At 60.3% G+C, this 18317-nt stretch overlaps 3 protein-coding genes across 7 annotated transcripts in view; all 3 read left to right on the plus strand.

The window, feature by feature from the left end:
- The window catches only part of FAM102A (family with sequence similarity 102, member A), a 29193-nt gene extending 26362 nt beyond the window's left edge, over positions 1-2831 (plus strand). The window contains exon 11 of the mRNA XM_004677295.2: positions 213-2831. Within this exon, the coding sequence (XP_004677352.1) occupies positions 213-258 (46 nt within the window). The 3' untranslated portion in view covers positions 259-2831. The remainder of the gene's footprint in view (positions 1-212) is intronic.
- Positions 2832-4688: 1857 nt separating this feature from the next.
- DPM2 (dolichyl-phosphate mannosyltransferase polypeptide 2, regulatory subunit) lies at positions 4689-7213 on the plus strand. The gene is made up of 4 exons (XM_012721133.1): positions 4689-4739; positions 5063-5152; positions 5803-5905; positions 6562-7213. Exons 1-4 carry the CDS (start codon positions 4737-4739, stop codon positions 6618-6620), a joined length of 255 nt encoding a protein of 84 aa, XP_012576587.1. The 5' UTR covers positions 4689-4736; the 3' UTR covers positions 6621-7213.
- A 2476-nt stretch (positions 7214-9689) lies between these two features.
- On the plus strand, positions 9690-16169 carry PIP5KL1 (phosphatidylinositol-4-phosphate 5-kinase-like 1). Of its 5 annotated transcripts, none has more exons than XM_012721622.1 (10): positions 9690-9783; positions 10560-10763; positions 11853-11903; positions 12102-12256; positions 12436-12560; positions 12934-12983; positions 13075-13109; positions 13688-13800; positions 13987-14218; positions 14489-16169. In XM_012721622.1, exons 1-10 carry the CDS (start codon positions 9754-9756, stop codon positions 14754-14756), a joined length of 1263 nt encoding a protein of 420 aa, XP_012577076.1. In that variant the 5' UTR covers positions 9690-9753; the 3' UTR covers positions 14757-16169. The 5 variants fall into 5 exon arrangements, with proteins under 5 accessions (XP_012577076.1, XP_012577075.1, XP_004677353.1 ...); XM_012721621.1 differs by having other exon boundaries at positions 12934-12968; positions 13054-13109; XM_004677296.2 differs by having other exon boundaries at positions 12934-12968; positions 13054-13109; positions 14065-14218.
- Positions 16170-18317: the final 2148 nt, after the last annotated feature.

Here is an 18317-nt window from a genome sequence, read left to right on the forward strand (position 1 = left end):
CAAGTCGCCAGTGCCCAGAAAGGGTGGGGACAACACCTGTGCCGCCTGCCTCCCAGACTCCAGCACTGGCCGGTCACCCTGGGCAAGTGGCCCAGCTTCTCTGAGCCTCAGTTTCCTGCAGAGAGGGGCCAGTTCACAGTCCTTAGGGGGGACTCTCAAAGGCTTGGCCCACTGTGTCAGGACAAGCTGACCTGACTCTCGCCCTCCCCCAGGGTCTCCTCTGGGGTCTACGAGCCAGTCGTGATTGAAAGCCATTGAGGAGCGGAGAAGGGCCCTTCCTTCGGGGAGTCCAGACTGTCATTCCACGAGGGACTGCCCCTCGGCTCGCCCCTCGCCGCATCTCATCTGTGCCTGCGCCAGCCCCACAGCACATTCCATTGTCCTGTCCAGTCCTGCCAGACCCTCCTGGCGGGTCAGGGCCCGGATACCACTGTGAATATTCTCCTCTGAACCACTAGAGGGCAGGACATGCAGGCCCACGAAGCAGGTGGGAAGACAGACGCCAGGACTGCCAGCTGGAGATGACGTGGCCCTCGGCAAGCCACGCAGCAGCTCCTGCGTGCAGGACCCGGAGCCGGCGTGTGGCTGCCCGCCCCGTCCTCCCCTCCAGGAGCACCAGCTCAGCTGTGTCCTGATAGGGCTTTGTCACCCCCTTGCCCTTGCTGGGGAGCAGTTTGCCCCAGACTCCTGTCACCACGGCCCTCTGGCTGCTTAGTGCTTCAGCTACCCCTTTCCTTTGTTCCGGGGACCCGCTGGCGGCCTCTTCCCTGGAGCCAAGATCTCAGACCTCCTCCCCCAGTACTGCATTTGAGACAAACCCCTTTCCCCCAGCGAATGTTCTCCTGCCACCTGGCAGCCTGCACTTTGCACATGCTTGTCTGCAGCAGCCCCGCGGCCCTCCAGCCCTCCCCCGCCCTCCCCAAGCCCTTCCCAGGGCTCCTGCCGCGGCTGCTGTGCGGCCTGTGGCCGAGCCCTAGCGTGCGGCTGGAACGCGGCGCTCCTGCTGCTCCCGCCGCCAGCTCCAGCTCGGGCCCAGCACCCAGGCCGAGAAGGCGGTTCTCTCGCTCAGGGCTGGGTCCCGAGCAGCTGGCTTCCTGCAGGCGCCCCCCAAGCCCTTGGATGTTGGGGGCCTGGTCTGGCTGGCTGGACTGGCAAGCAGAGCCCCCTTCTCCCCTCAGGGGGCCTGGGCTGGGTGGGTGCTGGGAGGCAGATGGGCTGAGACTGGACCGACCCGGAGCCGGCTTCCTGGCCTGAGAAGCCTCAGCCCTCCTCTGAAAGCCTCTCCCCACTTCTGGGCAAGGAGAGGTGGGGTCCTTGAAGGTGTGTTTTCCCAGCGGGGAGCAGTCTGGGCCTGCCCCGCCCCCACCCCCTCTAAAGCCTCTGCTCTGCACTTTCCCCCCAGGTCCTCATTACTGGCTTGAAGGTGGGTTCTGACTACACCCAGTCCCCGGACAAACTCCCGCCCTCCTAAATCTCACTCGTTTTGTATAAACCCAGCTGGCTGGTGTTTACTTAGCCCTACACTTTTTTTCAACCTTCCTTCCTCCCTTCTCCTTTTTTTTTTTTTTTTTTTTTTGAGCTCACAGTTTGGTGTTGTCTGCTCCCCCAGGTGAAGGGAGGTGGTCCTGTTCTCTGGCTTCCCCCTGGCCGGGGCCCAGCAGTGCTGGGCATCCAGATGGAGGCCCTGGTGGATACTGGCTCGCTCTCTGGGGGTGGGGTGAGGGCTTCCTCCCCAGGCTGGGAGGTGTCCTGGCCTATTGGCCCCAGCTGGCAAGAGTAAGTCGGTCTTGGAACCTCTCGGTATTGGGACCAGAACATTTCTAGGATTTCTGTTGCTGTTGTTTTTAATCACCTAACTGTTAGAAATGAATGTTAGAAGGTGCCTGCCGAGGCAGGACAGTGTCCGCTCTGACTGGAGGAGGATCTGGTCAGGCTGCGGGTCCCACCTGCCCCGCAGATCCCTGGCTGGCACTTTAAAGGGCATGGTCCATGCTGTCTCCACATGAAGTGACCCCAGAAGGTCGGGGTGCATGGCCCTTCCCATCTGCGTCTACCTAGCCTCAGCCCAGTTGGGAAGTGCATGCAGGGTGCATTTGGGGCCTGGTTCAAAGTTCTAAGGCTTTAGGCATAAAACAGCTGATTTGGTGCTGTTGTGGAGACCCCCACACATCAGGGCCCCCAGCACCCCCAAAGGTGAGCTCCGAGTTTCACTCCAAAAGGAGATAACCTGTCACATTCTCCCACACCAGGCCCTGGGCCAGGGTAATGGACGAACCAAGGATTTGTCCACAACCAAATTAATGCTGGTTGGAAGCCGGAGGCGCCGCCTCGCCACGCAGGGCCTCTTCAGCCCTCGGGTCCCCTCAAGCTCAGCGAATTCCCTCTAGGCGCCCACAGCTCCTGGACTTTAAAGCCTATATAGAGATAGAATATATTAGAGATATTTTTGGAAAGGAATTGGTCTATGCAATGACAGTTTGGAATCCTCTTGAAAGACAGTTTTAATGTTTTTACTAGGAGATTTAAAGAAAATAAAGGTATACAATATTTTTAGTTTTTTTTTTTTCCCTTGGTCCCCCCACAAACAGACCCCGTGGCATGACCTGCCAGGATAGAGAATGTGTTTTCCTCTCTCCAGGGAGGTGAGCAGGGAGACTGGGGAAGAGGAGGCCTTTTTATTTTACTCCCCGCGCCCCCAACTCCCTGGGTCAGTGGGCTGTATTTGTATCTGTCCCAGCTTCTATCATAGAGAATAACATTGTAAGGGGAAATCAGCCTAGTGTCAGTGTCTTGGTTTGGGGGAAAATTAAATGTTGCAGTTTTTGTTTTTATGGCTCCTTGCGTTTTGTGTGTCTGGCATGTTGACTTTGGGCCTGAGATGGCATCAGCAGGAAGCCACCATGGCCTTCGGGGTGGGGAAGGTGTGTGTGTGGGGGGGTTCCCAGTCATGGCTGCAGTTTCAGTGATGCCCCAGACCCCTGTGCAGGAAACACGCCCCCATAGGCTGTTGCTTGCCAGTCTCACACCTAGTGAGTGGCAGCTCTGGCCTCAGAGGCCCAAGTTCTAACAGCTGTTCTGTACACCCCCCGCAGTCAGGTGGCAGCTTAGCAGGTGGGGACACATGCCTCAGTTCCCTCAGATGTAAATGGGGTGTGGATCACATGAGCAGTGCCTGACCTGTGGGGAGAACAGAGTGCTCCTAACCGCCCCAAGGCTTCCGTGCCGCTCAGACTCAGGCCTGGGCCCTCACTCCCTGCCAGGGAAAGGCTGCTTGCTTGGGCCTTCGCTAAACCCAGAAGAACCGGAAGCCCCAGTGGCATTTGACAGGCCAGCGGGGACCGGCTACCAGACCTCGTCCCTGCTACAGCAAGGCATGACTGTCACCCTCGTCAGGACTGATTCCCACACATGGCCCTGGAGGCTGATTCTCAGTTCCTCTTCCTGTTCTCTGCTCATTCAGGGAAGGAAAATTTGCCTACTGGCTGAGCCCAAAGTCTTCTGAGATAGGGGAGGAACTGGGCCAAAAAGGTAGGCCAAAAGGGCTGTCCTTACCAGCTCTGGGAGGCAGGCTCCAGGAGCCCAAGGGCCCAAGGAGACGTGTGCTGCCACCAGGAGCAAGTCTTGCGTTGCCTCAGGAGCCAAGGACCCCAGATATGCTCTGTAGCATTCTGTGATCTAGACAAGCCACTGACACGTCACTCCAGGCTGGCTGATTCAAAGCTCCTTCCATGCTGGGTCCTGGGGTACAGCAGTGACCACACACCCCATCCTCAGGGAGATAAGTCAGGTGGGCCAGGTAAACAGGTGGTTGTCCTGGAGGCACAGGCTGTGGAGCACAGAGGGAACCCTGCCCCAGCTGTAAAGGCCACCTGCCTGGGACATGCATCCCAGTGAGGCCTGATGGGGAAGGAGCAGCCATGAGCTGTGGGCAGTGTTCCAGGTCCTGGGGACTCATCCAGCCCAAACTGCTTGCTCTCTGAGGAAAGGACCTTCAAGACCTGTGGGTCTGCACCGAGGGTGGGGGCTGGGGGTTCTTAAGACTTGTCTGAGTGGCTACCTGGCTGCCCCAACACCCCCAGAGGCAGACGATGTGGGGAGGGAAGGTCTTCCTGGCGTCACGACCCCTGCAGTGAAGAGGGGGTACCTGAAGAGTCTCCAGAAGCCAGGTTCAGGGGTCTCCCCTGCACAACTGATCAAAACCTTTCCACCCATGAGGCTCAGGCCAGTCTGACCTGCCCCCTGTGGCTGGTTCCCCTCAATAGACTCGTTTGGGCCTCTAGTCCAGGAAGGAGGGCCCCGACTTCCAGAACAGGCTTTACCATGGGCACAATCACAACTGGCAAATCACCTTTCTGTAAGCTTCGTTTTCCCCACATAAAAAATGGGATTTTTTTTATCCGGGTCGACCTTCCCGGCCCCCTCCACTCTCGTTTTGGAACTCTGAGGTATTTAGAGAATTACTTTTCCTAAGGCGATTTCGGTAGTCTTGAGGCCGCGCACGTCCGGCGGTCGGGGTTCCTAACTGGGAGGGTCGGGGAAAGGCACGCCTCTACAAGCCTTGAGAGACTACATTTCCCGACATGCAAAAGAGAAGCGGCACCTGTCTGTCTTGGGCAACGTCGTCAGGGGCGGGCCCAAAGACTACGACTCCCGGCGTCCCCCGCGGCTCAGGACCGGAAGGGCCCAGATCCGGAACCGGATGTGGCTGGCTGCTCCAGTGGCTGACCGCGGGGAAAATGGTGAGCTTGGCGCCGGGAGTCGGGGGTGCGGGGAATAAGGGGGTGACGCCCAGGGTCTGTGGCCCAGGGTCTGTGGCCCAGGGTCTGCGCAGAAACTGGGATTCGGCACCCAGAACTGGGGTTCTCCCGCCGCCCATTGGGCGCGCGAAACCGCCAGACCCGCGCACTCCCTGCCTGGGCGCTGACGCCCAGTGAGCGCCGCCCGCGCCTGCCGCGCGAACGGGCAGTTCAGACAGCGGTAAGCTGCGACGGCCTCGCCCACGCCCCCACCTGGCGCACTAGACGGGGAGTCACGCCGTCAGCTGAGGCCTTCCTTCCCCCAGGCCACGGGGACAGACCAGGTGGCGGGACTCGGCCTGGTCGCGGCTAGCCTGGTCATCTTCGCCTACTACACCGTCTGGGTGATTCTCCTGGTACGTGTGCTGCCGCGCGCCGCCTGCTTGTCTTCGGAGCAGCGCTGATCCAGTTGTTAGTGGTGTCCCGGTTTTAGACATGAGGGAGCTGAGCTGAGGGAGCAGGGCTGGCCCAGAGCCTTGTCCTTGACCGCTGCCCTGTAAAGCTGGTCCCGCTTTGCTCGGTGGGGATCCTCCTGGTTATCTCCGGGGCATGAGTGGGCTAGTGAATTTCGTGAGGGCTTTCGGGATGTTGGGGGCAGGGCGGGGGGGACGGATGTGTTGGTTACTGTTAAGAAGAGCATCGTGTTTGGAAGGGAAAACCTTGGGCGGAACCCGGGATTCTTTGCAGAAAGATGTTGGGGAGGAAAGCCTGGCAGCCCAGGCCGGAAGCCTCGAGTGTGCCCTCTGCCCCTGCCAGGCCAAGGGGAGGCTGTGGACGCCACGGCCAAGTCGCTTGTCTTCACTGTCAGGACCCCAGCACCAACTTGGGGCTGCTGCCTGGCGAATGGACCGACACACCAGGGCATGCAGAATGCCCTCCTCTTAAAGAAAAGCGAGTGTTCCCCTGGGCTTTGAGTGGGGCAGCTCCTTAGAGGAGCCGGAATGTCGGGCTGAGCAGAGGGCAGGCAAGGTGCGGAGGCTCACCCGCGCTCTGCCCTCTGTGCCAGCCGTTCATTGACAGCCAGCATGTCATCCACAAGTATTTCCTGCCCCGAGCCTATGCTGTTGCCATCCCACTGGCCGCTGGCCTCCTGCTGCTCCTATTTGTGGGTAAGTCATCGCACCCCTCCCGTTGGGCAGGGGTTCCCCACTTGCTAGACGTCTGCTCAAGGCTGCTGGCCCCCAGCTTACTCCCTGGTCTTTCCTGATCAGCCTTCAGGGCTCACCCTGCTGGTCTTCCCTTGGCCTCAGGGGCACCAGGTTAGCCAGCTGCCTCCTCACCCCTGCCCACTCCGTCCTCCACCACTCTCTGCTCACCACTGAATCCTCTCACCCGCTTGTCACCCCAGCTTATGATTCCTGGCATGTCTCTTCTCCATGGATTAGCGTGCGGGCTTCCTGGGGCTGGGGGCTCAGAGCACCACTCTGAGTCGGTGCTCGAGAAAGTGGTTTAGAAGAGCCAGCCTCGTGACTGGATGGTGGGGTGGGCGGCGTGTGGCTGCTGGGTGGGTGGGTAGGTGGCGCTGCGTATTTGCTTGGGTGAACAGCTGGGTGGCTCTTGTGCTCTGTAGACACGAGCCCGAAGCCCAGCCGCCAGCCTGCGGTCGGCGCTCAGGTGTGTTTGCTGAGGGAATGCGGGTGGGTGTGTGGCTCAGCGAGCAACCAGGCTGGCTGGCCTAGAGGGCAGCGGCTGGACGTGGCTCCCCACTGCTTGGTGCTGTGCCCGAGCCCCATCTTACCCAGCCTTTCTGGTCTGTATGTTCCAGGCGTGTTCATCGCCTACGTGATGCTGAAGAACCAGAAGGGGACCAAAAAGACTCAGTGAAGGCCCAGCCCGGATGAGGCTGCAGGCCTCTCTCTGCCCCCTCCAGGGAATGACCAAGGATGGGAACCCAGAGGCCCCTCTAGGCTGTGGCCCCCTCCCGTCTGGCTGCCTGCAGACATCCCCATGAGGCAGAGCTGTTCAGGACTCACCTTCACCGACCAGAGCTCCTGCTCGCCCTTTTGGAAGCTAGAAGGGAGAAGCTTCTGGAAGTCCTCCTCTGGCCCATTCTGGCTGAGGCCTAAGGTCCTCCTCACTTCATCTTCAGACTCCCTGTCACTTTTTTCCTCTGGATCCTACCTTCTTGCCACAGTTTCCCTTCTGTCACATGTGACTTTGGACTTGGCAGGTGTGAGGCAACATGTGCCTCCCCCCCCCCCCCATTCCTCTATGAAGGCAGCTCCCTGGGTCTGAAGTGGCCCAGACCCACTGGGACCTTTAGGTCCTGAAGAGCCTACAGCAAGGACTGGCAGGCCCCAGCCTCATGGCACCTTAGGATGACCACAGTGGGCCCCACATCATCTGCTGCTCATGGAGGCCCAGTCCTCATGTCAGCACACGGGGGAGGGCTGAATAATAAATATTGATGCTGTGTTTGTCTCTGCACCATCCCTGAATGGGGGGCTGGAGGGCCTGGTCGCTGGCCCAGCATCACTCAGGGGCGTGCGAGGTGCCTCCTGCTCATCCCACGCAGGCGAAAGTGGGGCGCGACAGCAGGTCACAGCTGGGGAGTCAGTGGAGGCGGTGCTGCCTGCCAGACACATCAGCCGTCCCTGCCTCCCCTCTGCCAGCCCAGCCAGCAGGCACTAGTATGTCCCTAAGAGCCCCATTTCAGCTGCTGCTGAGCCAGAGCAGGGCTGCTTCCATTCTATGCACACAGAACTGGGGTGCAGGCCTGAGGTGCAGGGGCACTGAGAGGATTCACCAGAGACAGCAGGGAGCAGAACAGGCTGGCTGCCAAAGTACACTGCTGAGGGGAGCAGCAGGGGACAGGAGAGGTCTGCTGCGCCCTGTGGGTCAGCTCCCTGGCCGGGGATCGAACTTGTATGAAGCGGCTGCAGCTTCTCAGTGCTTGCTTCAACCCATTGCACCACCGGGAAGGGCCCTGCCCCTCCTCCTGAATGTGCTGACACAGGCCCTGGCACCCCAGTAATTTTGCTGAGCCACTGAGGCAGACCATTGTGCATCTCCATCCCTCTCTCCTGGCCCTTGGGCTCCCTCTGGGCTCTGAGAAGAGGCACTTGCAGGCACCCTTGCCTCCTCCACACCCAGTGTCCAGGCGGCGCTACCATGGGACTTCGGGTTCTGTCTTCCCTGCTGTAGCAGGGGGCTCCCGGCATTGGCAGTCCCCGTCATGGGAACTGCCCGTCCTCTGTGCCTCCCAGTTCCCACTTGAAGACCCTCCACAGAGGCAGTAGTCCGTCGGGGTATCCCTTGACAGCCACACATGCGCTTGCTTTTCCTCGTGCCACTCCCTGTGCTGCCACCTGGCCAGGAGGGCAGCACCCAGTCAGCGCCGTCACGTCAGGCAGGACGTGGGAAGTATCTGACACCCCTGTGTGCGCTGGTGGCCCCTTCTGATGTCCCCGGCACCTCTGTTCTGTGAGAGGGGACTCATGAGGCCCCTCCCCCTGCCCTCCTCAGGGACCTTGTTCTTACACAGAGGCTGCCTCAGCCCTGCTCTGCTGGTCCCCAGTGCACTCAGCATGGCACCTCGCCCACCCCACCACCCCGTCTATCATGGTGGCCCCGCAAGTTCATCCTGTCCTGGGCAGGATTCTCACTTTGCCCCTCTGACCACATCATCCTGCCCCAGCCCCAGCCCACGCCTGGCAGTCATTGCCAACACAGCTTTCCTCTCTGTGGGCCATACAACCCCCAATCCTGTCAGTGCCCCACCTCTGCCCTGCATCCAGCAGTCATCCTGATGCCAAGACTCAATCCTCTGCCTTACTGCTGCCCCTGCCCACCCCAGCCACCTCCAGTTTGACAGCACCACTCCTGGCCTTTAAAAAAAATTGAGCATCTTTCTCACAGCCCCACTTCCAGTGCCTATGAAAATCTGCAGCGCACCCCATCGCGCCCCACTGGCACACTGGCCTTTCATTTCGTGGGTCTTGCTGAGGCCCTAGCACATCCTGCTTGTGTGGGTTGATCTATCTTCCCCGGGCTGTGGTGCGTGCCAACAGCCCTGTGGTTTCTTCCTCACAGCCCATGGCAGGGCAGGAGAGAGATGGTGAGCCAATGAATAAGTGAGCCAGACAATGTCTCACAGTGTTAAGGAGAAGGCAAATGAGGTGATGTGGTCAGGAATTAGGGGAGAAGACACCTAGATGAGCAGGACAGGAAGGCAGATGAAACACAGGGGAAAATGACTTCAAGCAGAGGGAGGAGCAAACGCAAAATCCTGAGGTGTGCAAGTTTGGCAGCTATGAGGGGTGGGTGGCAACGGCTGTGTGCTGGGTGCAGGGACAGCAGCTGGAGATGGGACTGGAGAGTGGGTAGTGGGCCTGGTAGTGGCGAGAGCCCCAGCTGGATTTTGTTCCACTGCCTGGGAAGTTACTAGCGGCTTTTAGCATGAGAGTGACATCATCGATTTATGCTTTTAAAAGATCAGGCCGGCAGCTGTGTTCCACCCTCGCACCACTAAATCCCCAGGGCCTGGCACCGCTCTGGCCTGTAGTATCGAAATATATGCATTGAATGAATGCGCTCCCCGGGCTTGGCTTCCTGTGTGACCTGGAGGTAGTCACTTCTCCGCACCTTAGTTGTCTGACCCAAAAGGCACTTGGTGGGAATTGCCCGGCACTGGGAGGGCAGGACTGGGTTTAGGTCACACGCATCCCCTCAGTCTCGAGCTTCTCACCCAGAGGAGGAAATGGGGAGGTCTCCCTTCCTGGGGACCCTACCCAAAGCGCAGCGGCCCCGCCCGGGGCTGGACCGCGGTCCGGAGGATGCTGCAGCCGGGGAGGCGGGACCTGCGGGCGATCGCCGGCGCCCCCTGCGCGGATTGGGTGTGGCCGTGGCCGGCGCCGCGCGATTGGTTGGTATGGAGGCAGGGGCGGGGCCTACCGCCTGCAGCCAGGCGGCTGGGCGCCGGGGGACCGGGCAGAGCCCGGGAAGCTTCTGGGGGGCTATGGCCGCGCCGAGCCCGGGGCCCCGCGAGGTAAGTGAAGATCCGAGGGAGGACAGGAGAGGGAAAAGTTGGGGTCAAGGGCCAATTCTCCCCTCGCCGCGCGGCACGGACACACCCCCATCCAAGCCCCAGAGGGGTCCTGTGGGGGGGTGGCGGGGGGGGCAGTATAATAGGCAGTCTGGCGGCTGTTCTCTGGAAACTTCCTCTATTTCCTCATCGGAAAATGGAGATGGGTATAAAGACTCCTTCATAGGGCTGCTGGGAGGTCAGGTCCGCGGCCAGTGCCGGGTGCCGGCTGCTAATGGGTCTGCTGCTGTGAGCTCAGCTTCCTGCTGACCGGTTGCATTGGCCTGGAGTGTAGATGAGTGGAAAAGATCACCGGTCGCTGGCACCTCCTGCTCGCCCACAAGCAAGGCCCCGTGCTCGGAGCTCAAACTCAACAGAAATAGTAGTTATCCGTGCCAGGAGGCACTTGCTGTAGTTCCTGTTTTACAGATGAGACGGTGAGCTGTAGAAAGGTTCGGTGACTTACCTAAGGTCACACAGTTGGTGAGAAACCATCTTGGGTCAGGTTTGGCTGCAAAAAAAACACATTGCCCACTGACGGTAACCACACCTCTATGTTGAGTTCTGATTGCACACCAGGCACACCAGGCCCCCATGAGGTGGCTATCAGATGCTCTGTAGTTTAGGTATGGAGGAAACGGCAGGGAGAGAGGAGGGAGGGCTCACAGGGACTCGGACCTGGGTCTTCTCCCCTTTGGGATGCAGCCACATCTCCTTACCTCTGTGTCCCCTGCCGCCAGGTGCTGGCCCCCTCCCCAGAAGCTGGAGGCAGAGCAGCCACCTGGAGCTCTCGCCACCGTGGCCTCCTCTGGCGTCTGCGAGACAGGCAGGTGCGCCTGGGCCTGTTTGAGATCGACCCGGGGCATGAACTGCACCGGCTGACGTGTATGATGCAGGCAGGGCTGTGGGCTGCCACCCAGGTTTCCATGGACCACCCGCCCACGGTGAGTGGTCATCTGTCTGGGGCTGTCTCCCCAGAGCACCAACGGCAAGACTGGGCCATCATTAGTGCTCTGGCGCTGGGGATGAGCAAGGGCTATAAGGGGAGGAAGTCAGGGGCTTGGTGCAGGCAGCCTAGGACATTCTGGGGTGGGGGCTGAGGCCAGAGAGCCCACTGTGTGTTGGGGGTGGGTGTAAGGGGTCCCCTGACTTAGGCGACTGCTGTGTGACTCTAGCTGGGCTTCACTATCCCCATCTGTATAATGGGTGGCTGGGGGACTGTACTCCTTGGTCTCTGAGGCCTCCCAGCCCTGCCAGGATGTGTGGCTGGGGAGCGACCTGTCCCCACCCCGTAGGCCTGGTCCATCTTCCCTGGAGCTCAGGCTGGGCCAGGCTGGGTCAGCAGAAAGGGTCATCCAACTGCAAGTTCAGCAGCAGGATGGGCCCTGTGTGTTGTGCATGTGTGTGGAGTGTGGCCACACCCCACGGAGCAGGGCCCGGCACAGGGCCTGGAGGTCCAGGCAGGGTGTAGGAACGCGAGGGAGCTCTTAACTCACCACCCGCTGGAAGTGGTCTGTACTCACTGTGGTCTCTGGGTCCTGCTGGCTCAGGTGCTAGGGCCAGTGGTCCAGCCTCGTTCACACTCCATCTGTCCCTCCCTTCCTGCAGCCCCAGTGCTGTTCCCACTGCGGTGCACACCCTGCTCCTCTTCACTGCCCTTCAGATGCCAGCTGAGAGGTCACCTCCCCCAGGAAGCCTTTTCTGAGCCTGTCTCCCCAGGCAGGTCCCCTGGCTTCCAGGCACCCCCCACTCACTGGGACGGCATAGGTTACTCATGGCCAACATGTGTCTCGGCGCGCAGACTGGAGCCGAGGGGTGCTGGGGACCCAATGTGATGAGACACATCCAGGTCCGCACCCCCCCATGCCCCCAGCCGCAGAGCAGGCCGCCCCCTGCCCTCTCTGCTGGCCAGAGTTGATGCTGGAGGAATCAAATTGGGGTAGGGAGGAGGCCCGGAGCCACAGGAGACTCAGGCTGGCAGTGGGGGCTGAGCCTGGCTTTGCCCTGAGGCCCCCACCCCGCCCTCCCTGCAGGGGCTGCCCAGCGAGGAGGATTTCTCCGAGGTTCTGACCCAGGCCCACGAGGTAGGCAGCCCAAAGCTCCAGCTCTGGAGGTCGTGTCCTGCGCTTTGCTCTCACCTCAGCTTTCCTACCTGCCAGTGGGTGTGATGGCTCTCCTGGGTCCTCCCAGGGCGTGGCACCCTGACCCTCCTGCACCCCTGCGCCCTGCTGTCATCTGGCTGCCAATGCGCATGCTCTCGGGGCTGCTCTTCCTCCCTGCAGGGCTTCGAGCTGGGCACCCTAGCAGGTCCCGCCTTCGCCCGGCTTCGCCGCTCCCTAGGCCTGGCCGAGGAGGACTATCAGGCCGCGCTGGGCCCAGGTGGCCCCTACCTGCAGTTTCTCAGCACCTCCAAGAGCAAGGCCAGCTTCTTCTTGTCGTGAGCTGGCAGCCGGGGTGGGGAGGGTGGGCGTGGTGTCCTGCCTGGGGATCACTCAGGAGGAGAAACAGTCAGGTGAGGGAGGGTCAGGGTGGAAGAGGAGAGACGCCGGCCACAGCGACGATGGGGAGGCCACTCCAGCCACGCCTGGCTAGTGACCTCGCCCTCCCGCCACCCAGCCACGACCAGCGCTTCTTCCTGAAGACCCAGCGGCGCCGGGAGGTGCGGGCGCTGCTCGCCCACCTGCCCCGTTACGTGCGGCACCTGCAGCGTCACCCGCACTCGCTGCTTGCGCGGCTGCTGGGTACGGCCTGCCCGGTCGGGGTGGCCTGTCCTGTAGGGGGTCGGGCCAGGGCTGGGGGGAGAGTCAGTGAGGTGAGGGGCCAGGGAGGGAGGCGGTTCCCCGGATGGGGGCTGGGCCTGAGTCTGAGCCGAGTGGACAGTGCTGGGTGGGCTGTCTGGGGCGGAGTTGGAGGGGCCCCCCCCCCCGGGGCGTGGGCGGGGCCCGGTCGGGACATCCGGCCTTCTTGAGGCTGGGGCGTCCCTACCCAGATCCCCGAGATCGATCTGGAAAGGGGGTGAGGCCTGGGGCGGGGGCTCCGGCTGGGCAAGGGCGGGAAGGGGGGAGTTGGGTGTCAAGCGTGGGCCCCCTCACCTGGCACCCTCTCCCCTTCCAGGCGTGCACAGTCTGCGGGTGGCCGGGGGAAAGAAGGTGGGTGAGGCGGAGGTAAGGGGGCCGGGCTGGTAGCTCGGCAAGACGAGCTCCTGTCCGCCCTCACTCCCTACCTCACCCCCAGAAATACTTCATCATTATGCAGAGCGTCTTCTATCCCGCGGGCCGCATCTCTGAGAGGTGAGTCCCGGTCCCACCTGGAATGCGCCCCCTGAAGCACCCTCACTCACTAGGGAGACAGCAAAACTGAGGTCCGGGGAGGAGACAGGGTGCAGACAGTGACACCGGTTAGCTGCACCCCTTGAACACTCAGCATGCACCAGGCGCTGTCGGGAAGCGGGGAGGCCTAGCAGTAACTGTGCAAGGAGCAGGTCCCTGCACCCCCACTCTGCCCCGGGGAGGGGGGGGCTGCCCAGGCCCGAGGACCTCCTGCTGCTGCCTTCTAGGGTTGGAACCCCGGGTCTGGGACAGCCTCAGAAACAGCAGCGTGCCAAGGGACAGGCCCAGGCAGGGTAGGGCCTGAGCTTCCAAAGGCCACAGTTCCCACCTCTGCCCCATTCTTGACTGATTGCGAACCAGGCAGGTCAAAGAAACTGCCCGTTTTCTTCCTTCCTCTCTAATTAACATGGGCACAGTGATAAACGGGGGGCGGGGGGGTGTTGAGGATTTGAACAGCCGAAAGGTGGGAGCTCTTGTTCCTTACTTGGTGGGGTGCCCTGTGTTTCTCAAGTCTGTGAAAAGCTGCATTCTGTCGCCAGGTATGACATTAAGGGCTGTGAGGTGAGCCGATGGGTGGAACCGGCCCCTGAGGGCAGCCACCTCCTTCTGGTGCTAAAGGACCTCAACTTTCAGGGCAAGACCATCAAGCTGGGTGAGCTACAGAGGAGGCCGCCGCCTGCTTTTCCTCCCCTGGGGTGAAGGTTAGCGGGGCAGCCCTGAGCGCAGCCCGAGCCACGGAGCCCAGGTCCCGGAGGCAGTGGCGCTGGGGGGGTTACAGATGAGTTACAGATGAGTCTTCTCGTCTGTGAGTGGGACAGCAAAGACACTTGTCCTCCAGGGACAGATGCGTGTGGCATCTTCGGCACCCTGCCTGGCACAGGATGCACACTCAGGGGGGCCACTGATGCTCCCGCAGGGCCCCAGCGGACCTGGCTCCTGCGCCAGATGGAACTGGACACCGCCTTTCTCCAGGAGCTCAACGTGCTGGATTACAGCCTCCTGATGGCCTCCCAGCACCTCCACGAAGATGAGAGGGGCCGGGGCAGCAGCCTCATCTTCTGCACAGCCAGGTAGGTGTGTGTGAAGCGTTTTGCATCCTTTTCCTCCTGTTACATTCCTCCTGGGATGTAACACATATACTGCAGCATATGTGTTACATCCCAGCATAGTTCAGCTGACCTCACTTGGCACACAGGAGGTGGCACACAGGAGGTGGGCAAGGGCAGAGCAAGGGTCAGCTCAGAGTGCCGCCCAGGGGCAGCCTGGCCCGGCTCACTGGCCGAGTGCCTGGGGCTGCCTGGAGGAGGCTTAGTTAGCCTCACCCTCCTGTTGGCCCCTAGATCTATGCAAGGGGCACAGAGTCCCCAGGAGCTGGAAACCCAGAACCGCCGGCTGCTGCCCGATGCCTCGAACGCCCTGCACATTCTGGACGGGCCGGAGCACCGCTACTTTCTGGGCCTCGTGGATCTTGCTACAGTCTACGGGCTTCGCAAGCGGCTGGAGCACCTCTGGAAGACGTTGCGCTACCCAGGCCGGACCTTCTCCACCGTCAGCCCGGCTCACTACGCCCGTCGCCTCTGCCAGTGGGTGGAGGCCCACACCGAGTGACCAGACGCGGCCCCACTCTCCCCATCAGCTTGGAAACACCGTCTGACGGCGGAGACGGCGGTTCGGGCTCCCCTCGCCTGCAGTTCTCCCACTGCCCTCCAGGGGGCATCATCCCCCAACTAAATAGCGACACAGCCTCATTCGCGTCGTGGTGTGCCCCACGCGGTGCCAGGGATTCTCCCACGTTCACTCATTTAACCCTCCAGAAGTGCTATTATTCTCTTCACAGACCATGAAATGGAGGCTCAGGGGATGAAGGGACTGCGTAAGAACACTCAGCAATAAATGCTGGGACCGGGACTCAACTTTTGAACTCAAGAGCCTGTTTCTTACTCAGGCTCCTGCTGCTCTGTCCTCATGCTCAGACAATTGGGGGAGGTGATGGCTCCAGTCCAGTCCCTTGTCAGATGGGGAAACTGAGTCCCACAGACTCGAGGGGCATATACAAGACTCCTGCCTCCCTCAAGCAGGGTCCTCTGGCCTCTCCTGGGGGGTGGCTTCCTCATGCCTGACCCTCTAGGGATGCAGGGGGGAGAAGGTGAGGTGTTTTGGGACCCTGCCGCTCTGGGATACACTATGCTAGAATCTACTATTAATCTCCAATAAGCTCCACTGTCTCCTTGCAGTCGCCAGAGCTCCCATCCGTGGAGTGGGGCCGGGGCTGGCACCAACCTGGTGGCCGTGGCCACTCAGGCATCACTGCAGCAGCGACACACAGTGCCTGTGACCCCTCATCAGTCCTTCCCCTCCTCGAGGAGACTGCAGCCACCTCTGGTCTCAGTCCAGTCTGAGCATGCCCAAGGGGCCCGCTCTGGGGCCCGGCTGTGTGGCCAGGCACGGTGCTAGGCGCTGTGCTCAGTGGTCTGATCTGTAAAATGGAAAGGGTGAACAGGGGCAGCGTTAACTCATTAGGTGTGTTGTGCACCTGCCGTGTGCTTCTGCTGGGCGGTGGGGACCCGGAGGTGGAGGAAGATGCCGTCCTAGGACTCACAGTTGGGGTGATGGTGACAGAGCCCCTCGGAGAAGCACAGAGCTATGGAGCTCAAGGGAACACACCTAATTATTGATGGATTGGGGGTCTGTAGTCCTTAAACGGAGACCAGGAGAGTCAGACACTTCTCTGGAAGAGTCTCAGGCCAAGAGCACAGCAAAGGTCGAGAGAGAGAGCCCAGCCTTTGAGAGAAGGAAACACTTCTCTGTAGTGGGGGCTCAGTGTGGGAGGGGACAGTGTGTGGTTGGGAGGGTCATGTGGCCAAGGGCTAACCCCCAGGACTGGAGGACTCCAGATCTTGGGCGAGCTGCTCAACTGGATCACTTTATGGGCCTCTAGGCAAAATGAAGAAAAATGGCCATGGGGCAGGGCTGGACTGTGTGTGGGTTCCTGGAAGATTCAGATGAAAATATAAATATTTAATATTGACATTGTCCCAGTTTTCTGAGGAATCTTGGGCTTCCGTCTTTCTGACCTGGTGGAAACCACAGAAAGTATGTTCTGACTGGGCTGGAAGATGATGAGACATTAGTCTATAAGCTCATCATTGCGGGAAGTGGAAATTCCCAGGTGGCTATGCAGTGTGGCAGGAAGTGGGGGCCTTGAGGGGTCGGTATCAGATGGGGGTGAGTCAGAGGCCCCAGCCCTGCCTCCATCAGAGGTGACTCAGCCGCCCCTCCCCCTCCTCACTTTAGGTTTCCTGCCAAGGGCTGAGACCTCACAGTGCCAGCCCTCTGCACCCCTAACCTGCTCATTCAACGTTACCTGACCCGAGTGGGTACCAGGCACTATGAGGGTGCCTGAGATGCCCCAAAAGGTGACAGTCTGCCCACACGGAGCTTAGCATCTAGTGGGCAGGTGGCCCGTAAACAGGAAAGCTATTCAATACACAGGGTGACTTCAGAGTGCGACAAACACGATGAAGAATAAATCAGGGTAGCACAGTAAGAATTGGGGTAAAGTTAGATAGCACGCTTGGCGAGGGTCTTTGTGAGATGATGCTTGAGCTGAATGACAAGGAGGCACAGGCCCAGTGAGCACAGCAGTCCCACATGGAGGAGACAGCAAGTGCAGGTAGGGGTGAGTTCAGTGTGATTGGGGTCAGAGAGTGGGCAGGGCAGGTGGCTGGAGATTCGTAAGGAGACAGGATAGGACACCAGGGCTGTCAGCCAGGTAAGAGTGGGGTTTTACCAAAACAAACTGAAGAGCCTCATCGGGCCTGTCAGGCTCCACTGTGCACCATCATCTTTACCTACTCTGGACCCCAGGTATTATGGCACGTCTGGTCTCTGCGTGGCCCTAGAAAGGAAGGAGTTGTCCCTGGGGAAGGAATGGCTACTTCCCCAGCTGTCGTGGTGATGCATGAGCCCGTAGAGGACACTGACCACTGTCCTCTGAGTGCTGGGTCTCTGGGAAGAGAGACGAGAAGGAAGAAGACTTGAGGGTAAGCCAGAGGGCTCTAGCTTTGGGGACCCACTATGCATCTCGCCTTGTGTGAACGAGGGGCCATCAGGAGGGGTTGAACCTAGGCCGATACCCTTGATGTGTGCCCGGATGGGGTTGTGGTCAAAGGGGAGCCAGGGGTGGGCATAGAGATCTCAGTCACCAGTTCAGGGGACTTGGCATTGGACCTGGAGCCGGACAGAATAGCCTGCTGAGCTGGATGTAAATACACAACCTAATGCCCTGGGGTTGTGCCCTCTCTGGACGGAGTTTGAAGTGGGGCCAGAGCAGGAGCCCAGGCTGGGTCCCCTCTTAGGGCCAGGGAGAGGGCAGTGGGTGGGCAGCGGTGGTGAGGTCAGTTTTCTGGCCCCTCAGCATTTTGTAAAAAACCATTTTGATGAAAAATATGCTCTCCACTCACCAGAGACCCCAGCTGAACCACATTTGCCCTTCAACTCTGCGCGGACCCCCAAGTATGAGTGTGAAATCCTCCTGCAACCCACATGGTGCATTTTAGCATCTGCAGGGCAGAAGACTGAGTTGGTTCCCCACTTGGAAGGGGGCCTTTGGGAGGTGGAAGTCGATGGTCAGGGGCCCAGCTGGGGAGTGGACTTCCCAGGGTTGGACGCGGGCTCTGACAGCAGCCGCTCCTGCACCATCTCACGGGGAGGTCCCTGCCCACATCATCCCCCACTATACAGAGGAGAGAAACTGAGGCTCAGGTGAAAGTCATTGGCTAATGAGGGTCACCAGAGAAAATAAGGGGCGCCCAGCTAAACTGAAATTTCATATTTTTAATGCACTTGTTCTTTAACTGCCAATATAACTGCGCGCCCTGTATTTTCCTTGCTGAATCTGGCAACCAGACCCCGACTGAAACCAGGGCTGCCTGACCCAGGCGTCTGCCTCATTTTCCTGCCCATCCCCCAATTTCAGAAATGGAGAATCTCAAGTCTAGACGACCGGGCAGCCACGGCGCAGGGGGTCCACGCCCCGTAGGCTTCTCCCTGCGGGTCGCGGTCCACCGCCACCGCTCGGGAGACAAGGGCAAGGGCGGAGACCGGGACCCTCGGGCCCTCGGGCTCCGCCCCCAGCCGCCAGGCCCCGCCCTTAACCCGGAGGCCTCG

Source organism: Condylura cristata, unplaced genomic scaffold (genome assembly GCF_000260355.1).
Source record: "Condylura cristata isolate star-nosed mole 26May11 unplaced genomic scaffold, ConCri1.0 scaffold00006, whole genome shotgun sequence".
NCBI classification, from domain to species: Eukaryota; Metazoa; Chordata; class Mammalia; order Eulipotyphla; family Talpidae; genus Condylura; species Condylura cristata.

Excerpts from the sequence above, each read along its gene's own strand:
- PIP5KL1 (XM_012721621.1), top strand. The coding sequence starts at position 9,754 with ATGGCCGCGCCGAGCCCGGGGCCCCGCGAG. Across the intron at positions 12,969-13,053 it reads GGGTGGCCGGGGGAAAGAAG|AAATACTTCATCATTATGCA; the intron begins GTGGGTGAGGCG and ends CCTCACCCCCAG. Across the intron at positions 13,110-13,687 it reads GCGGGCCGCATCTCTGAGAG|GTATGACATTAAGGGCTGTG; the intron begins GTGAGTCCCGGT and ends TTCTGTCGCCAG.
- DPM2 (XM_012721133.1), top strand. Across the intron at positions 5,153-5,802 it reads CCGTCTGGGTGATTCTCCTG|CCGTTCATTGACAGCCAGCA; the intron begins GTACGTGTGCTG and ends CCTCTGTGCCAG. Across the intron at positions 5,906-6,561 it reads CCTGCTGCTCCTATTTGTGG|GCGTGTTCATCGCCTACGTG; the intron begins GTAAGTCATCGC and ends TGTATGTTCCAG.